This window comes from Nicotiana tomentosiformis, chromosome 3 (assembly GCF_000390325.3).
Source record: "Nicotiana tomentosiformis chromosome 3, ASM39032v3, whole genome shotgun sequence".
Taxonomy (NCBI): domain Eukaryota; kingdom Viridiplantae; phylum Streptophyta; class Magnoliopsida; order Solanales; family Solanaceae; genus Nicotiana; species Nicotiana tomentosiformis.
In genome coordinates, this window is record NC_090814.1 from 108,063,273 (window position 1) to 108,068,690 (window position 5,418).

Sequence of the window (5,418 nt, forward strand, 5' to 3'; positions counted from 1 at the left end):
GCAGCAATATCAGCCTACACAGTCTAATCAATCTAGAATGGAAGATCTAATGAAGGCCTTCATCATCAAGACAGATGAGAGGCTTGACACCCATGGTGCAAATATCAAAGAACTGGGCACATCATTTCGAAACCTGGAAAGACGGGTTGGAAACTAGCTACTCTATTGTCTGAGAGGGTTCCAGGAACGCTCCCTGCTGATACTAAAAGAAATCCAAAAGAGACAATAAATGCAGTGTCCTTGAGGAGTGGGCACGAGTTGGAGGATCCTATAGCAAAGGAAAAGGAGGAGCCGATTGGAAAACTGGTAGACATTATGGAAGAGCAGAAAAATAGCAACATTCAAAAAGGTGCGAGGATGGTAGATGATGGTCTGAAGAAGAAGGGGGAGACTAGATCTTAGAAAAAGAAGAAAAAATGGTAATTCGACAAATAATGAGACTGAAGAGAGCAAATACATGCCAGCTCTACATTTTCTCCAAAAGCAAAGAAGAGAGAAGTTAGACAAACAATTCGAGCACTTTCTAGAAGTGTTCAAGCAGGTGCATGTGAATATACCTTTCACAAAGGTTCTTTCTCAAATGCCAGCTTATGCTAAATTCGTGAAGGAGATATTGTCCGAGAAGAGGAAAGTGGAAGAGACATCAGTTGTCAAGCTGACAGAGCATTGTAGTGCCATCTTACAAAATAAGCTCCCTAAAATAAATGGAGATCCAGGGAGTATTACTATACCTTGCTCTTTAGGAAGTACTAAATTTCAAAAATCTTTATGTGAATTAGGTGCTTCTAATAATATTATGCCTTTATCTATTTTCAAGAAATTAGATGGAGATATTGAAGAAAGCAGGTTGATACATGTGTCCTTGCAGCTGGCGGATCATACCACAATCATACCTGAAGGAATAGTGAAAGATGTGTTGGTTCGGGTAGACAAATTTATGTTCCCTGTGGACTTTATTATGGTGAACATGGAGGAAAATAGGGAGGTCCCTCTTATTTTAGTAAGACCATTCTTAGCTACGGGAAGAGCAATTCTAGATCAGGAAAGGCAACCCATGCTCAGAATGGGGGATGAAAGGCTAATCTTCAAGATGGAAGGAGAAAGGGGGGCCTGAAAGAGTAAATTGGAAAGAGTGAAGCTGATAAGTGTGGGGTGTACCCAAAGAAGGCATAAAATAAGCTCTCATCGTGGATGTGTGCACTGGGTCGAGCGTGCAAAGGAGATTCTGACTTCGATTCAGACCCCGACTAGATGAATCAGGAAAGTTTCCTTTACCTCTTGCTTTTTATTTGTATGTCATGTGGACATGCCACCGTTTAAAGTGTGGGGTGGGGAATGTATCTATGTATATGTGTGTTTGTAATCGTTTTTTTTATTGAAAAAAAAACCCTACGATGGATCTCCCCGGCTGTCTTCTTGAGGGATTATAGTCAAAGAAAAAAGACTTTAGCCTTTTGTTTGTGTTTTGTTTTCTTAGGTAGTTTAACAATTCCCCTTTGGTTCTTATTTGTGTCGCGGTTCATTTCCAAGGATTTTGCTTGAACGTGGTGTAGTTAGTTTTTCTTTTAGTAGGAGTAGTGAAGTCTTGTGTTAGGTGTTAAAGGGAGATAATTTTTCTGGACTTTGTTGTGCCTTGAGAGCAGTGAGTGCCTGATTTGTGATGCCTAGGCTCAGTTTTTGACTCCTAAATAAGTACCTTGAATTTTGTGATTGTAACATTGCTTACTGCTTTGACTGGAGAGTCGGTATAGATCTGATCCTAAGTGAGTTATGTGTCAATGTGTGTGTGAGATTTTGTTATGTTCTGTGCATGTCAGTTGATGTCTAGAACTTACTTCATGTGTTTCCAAAGTGAAATAGTAGTCTTGTTCAGTCTAGAAAGTGATATAGGCATTTCTTTATTGAGCCAGATATATGCTTTTACCCACCAAATTAATGTGTATATTAGTTAGCCTCGTTGAGCCTTTAATCATATTTCTTTGGCAACCAAACTACAAGCTTGACCCCTTTGTTTGAATTGTCTATATGTTTGAACCTTTTTACCTCTCGTGAGCACTTGAAATAGTTATGAGCCTGTGAAAGAGAAAGTTGAGGTATGGTCGGGTTTTGAGTGGAACTATAGAAAAAGGAGAAAGGTGCGCTAGTTGAAAAATTGTGAGAGCCATTTGTAGAGAATTGAAAAAAAAAAGTTTGATTGAAAAGGGAAAAAAATCAGAACTTAGAAAAGAAAAAATGAATTCCATGCTAGTGGTAGTTCTCATCTTGTTTGTGCTTAAAGATATTAGGAGTTGATGCTATTATGAATGAAGGTTCGGGTTTGGTTCAACATAAGTGTGGGGTTTGAATTGTTAATGTATATATATTAAAGTGCTTAGGGAGGTGTAGTCACTATATCCAAATCTATCCTACTCGTCCCGCAACCTACATTACAACCAAATTAAGTCCTACTTGATCCTTGACTGACAAAGCTCAATTAGTAAAGTATTACACTACGGGCAAGCCTATGGTGTATCTTCTGTGGCATTTGAATTTTAATTCTGAGAGTAAGTGAATTCTTTCTATCTTGAGTTCCTAATTGTTCTTGAACTTTATTGTGTGTAGAACTACTATCTATTATTTGTGTAAGGGCACATGACTTGCAAAGGAAAGGTCATGTCTTTGACCTCTGTGTTAGAGTAAGTGAGCATATTGTGAAAGATGCGTGGTGCTAATGAGTCGAGTCTTGAGGCTGGGATGTTATGATAGGGTGCTTAGTCTGTTTTAAATATTTTTGGCATGATGTGTTAGTGAAGTTGTCTGAAAAGAAGGTCGTCTCTATGTGAAGTGCAATTTGACAGCTCAAGGATGAGTAATGGTTTAAGTATGGGGTGTTGATGGTAGGCTAGAATCACGTGCTTTAGTCATAGTTTGCATTCTAATTACTGCATTTTACTTGTGTTTGACCTTAAATGTTAGTGTATTGCACGTATTATATATTTTATGCCTTACAGGAAGTGATTTCGAGTTAAAAAGATATTCGGGAGCTAATTGAACAAGTTGGAGCTTTGAAGTTAGAGTAAAAGCCTAAGGGATTAAACCGGGATCGCGTTCAAGGGTCGAGGACCAAGTCTGGATGTCAAAATGTGAAGAAAAAGAGTAACTCTAGAAGACCTCTACTACCACATTGCATGGGGCGGGGCATGGAGCGGCGCATGGAGCGGCACGACAATGTATTTCTATTGCTGCCCGTCAGAACATGCTCTCTGAACTTCATCATTAGCGCCCCGCATGGGCCGGCGCAAGGCGCGGCTATGCAATTTTCTCAAAGTATTTGTCCTGTTTCAGCTTGGAAAAGGTAATTTTACCTAGGGCCACTCCTACAGGGTATAAATACATCAAAAAGACATTTTTGAATGGACTTTTGACTTTGGAAGCTTTGGGAGAGAATTGGAGGCTAAGGATCAATCCATTAACGCATGCTTGCATACTTCACTGTGCTTATATTAGTTCACCTCGTCGAGTTAAGATTTAATCAAGAGAGGAGTCTTGACTACACGTTTGAACTAATCCTCGAGTGAATTCCTGAGAATCATTAGAATATTATAGTGAATTAAACTAGAGTTAAATCCCAAATAGCTATCTTGCACCTATCATGTCAAACCTTTATTCCTCACATTGATAAGAAACCAACTCTACAGATCTCTAATTCCTTGCTGTTAATTGTCAATTTCTTTATTTTAGTAGTTAAACTTAGTTTATAATCATTTAACTCAAGTGTTGATCCTCCTGAATAGCAATTAACCCAGAAATTACTCAAACATTGTTTAAATCGAATCCATGTGAAGACGATATTATACTATACTATTTTTTCTTAGCGAGCATTCATTTCGTGTTGTGTTTTGCGCTCGTTATTTACACTTACCCCTTCACGCTCGTCTCAGTGGACCCCATAGTACTCGATTTCTACAAAAGGTACGAGGTCTTCCTTTAGCATCTTCACCCATCCTTTCAGAGGATCTTAATCCTCCTTCGACACTTCGTAAACAACATCGAATCACCTGGGTTCACCCTCGACCATCTACTTCGTCTATACAATCCCTGAATTATTTTAGGGGGGTTGATCAAGCTCGTTCGCCGAGCAGGTAAGGCTCCATTCTCGAGCATTGACGATGACCAAGATCGAGGTTGGCAAGGGAGGTTCATTTGGGTGAAAACCGAAGACATCATCCCCTCCGAATTTCTACTGTTCCCCCAAAAGTGGGACGCATCCCGTAAGTCTTTTTCTTCTCGAATATTTGGCATTCCCTTTTATTCTTTATGCGCATGGAGCAAGCTCTCAAAGGGCAAGTGGGAGGCCCATTCCCATGGTGAGGCTCTTCCATGAATGGTAACACTCATACACTTGACTTATATTTCATTGAGTCTTCTTCCTGCTTATAGGTTTGCACAAGATCACCGAGCCCAGGCCGTTGGATGAGGAAGAGGATTCGCTCTCGCTCGACGAACCCTCTACTTTGGGACAGCTCGGGGCTCCCGCAAAGGAGGATAAAAATAAAAGTAAGAGTAAGTCCTAGGGCTCCCCGGATGCCGAGGTGAATAAAAAGAGGGTGGCCATCCGGTCCAGAAAAACAAACAAAATACCAAGTCCAGGGTACCGGACTCTGATTCCTACTACCGACTCAGGGACTACCTCGAGGATGATGACCTTGAGTTTATTGCTCACGAGTCGACCATCAATGAAGGGGAGCAGGTGGCCACCAGTAAAGGTAACCAAGAGGTTGATCCCCCTCTAGCTCGGGGACCAGAGGGAGAGTTTGTGGCCATGGCCTCCCGAGAAGTTGCTCCTGTCCCCGAAAAAGGTAGCCGGTGTCATTAACATTGCGGAGATATTGTCCTATACTAAGTCCATGCTCGAAGAGGCTCAAGCTGATAAAGAGAAATCAAACAAGGTGGCGTCGGGCTAGATGATGCCCTCAACAAGTTCTTCGATGGCATGGACATAGTCGTGTTGGAGGACTTCTCCGGGCTTAGTCACCTGGAGGTCCCAGAAAAGGATGTGCCATCAGGAGTGGGCGAGCCTAGCTTGAGCCCAAAACTAGTGAAGCAGTTCCCTACCCCGAGTGTGGACCTTGATCGTAAGAGAATGATCATCCTTACTATCCCAGCGTAAGCCCGGGCACTATCCGCTCCGGTGAGCTTGGCCAGCTACCTTCGTTGCCTAGTAACCGAGGAGAAACAGGCAAATATGAATGAGGTAGGCACGTCCAGCCTCTTCAACACGACGCAACAGGCACTGAACCGGGTAAGACATTTATCCTTTATATCTTTCGCGGATTGTTGCTCAGCATATTCTAATGGCCTAATTATTTTTCAGGCTTCAGTGCTTCACCATGAAAGCTTCCTTCGGTCTCGCTTGGAAATCTGTCAGCTCGAGTTCGA

General features: G+C 41.7%; 1 protein-coding gene across 1 annotated transcript; it reads left to right on the plus strand.

Moving 5' to 3' along the window:
* Positions 1-457: 457 nt before the first annotated feature.
* On the plus strand, positions 458-1,114 carry LOC104098864 (uncharacterized). Its single transcript, XM_009605696.1, has one exon. It carries the CDS (start codon positions 458-460, stop codon positions 1,112-1,114), a length of 657 nt encoding a protein of 218 aa, XP_009603991.1.
* Positions 1,115-5,418: the final 4,304 nt, after the last annotated feature.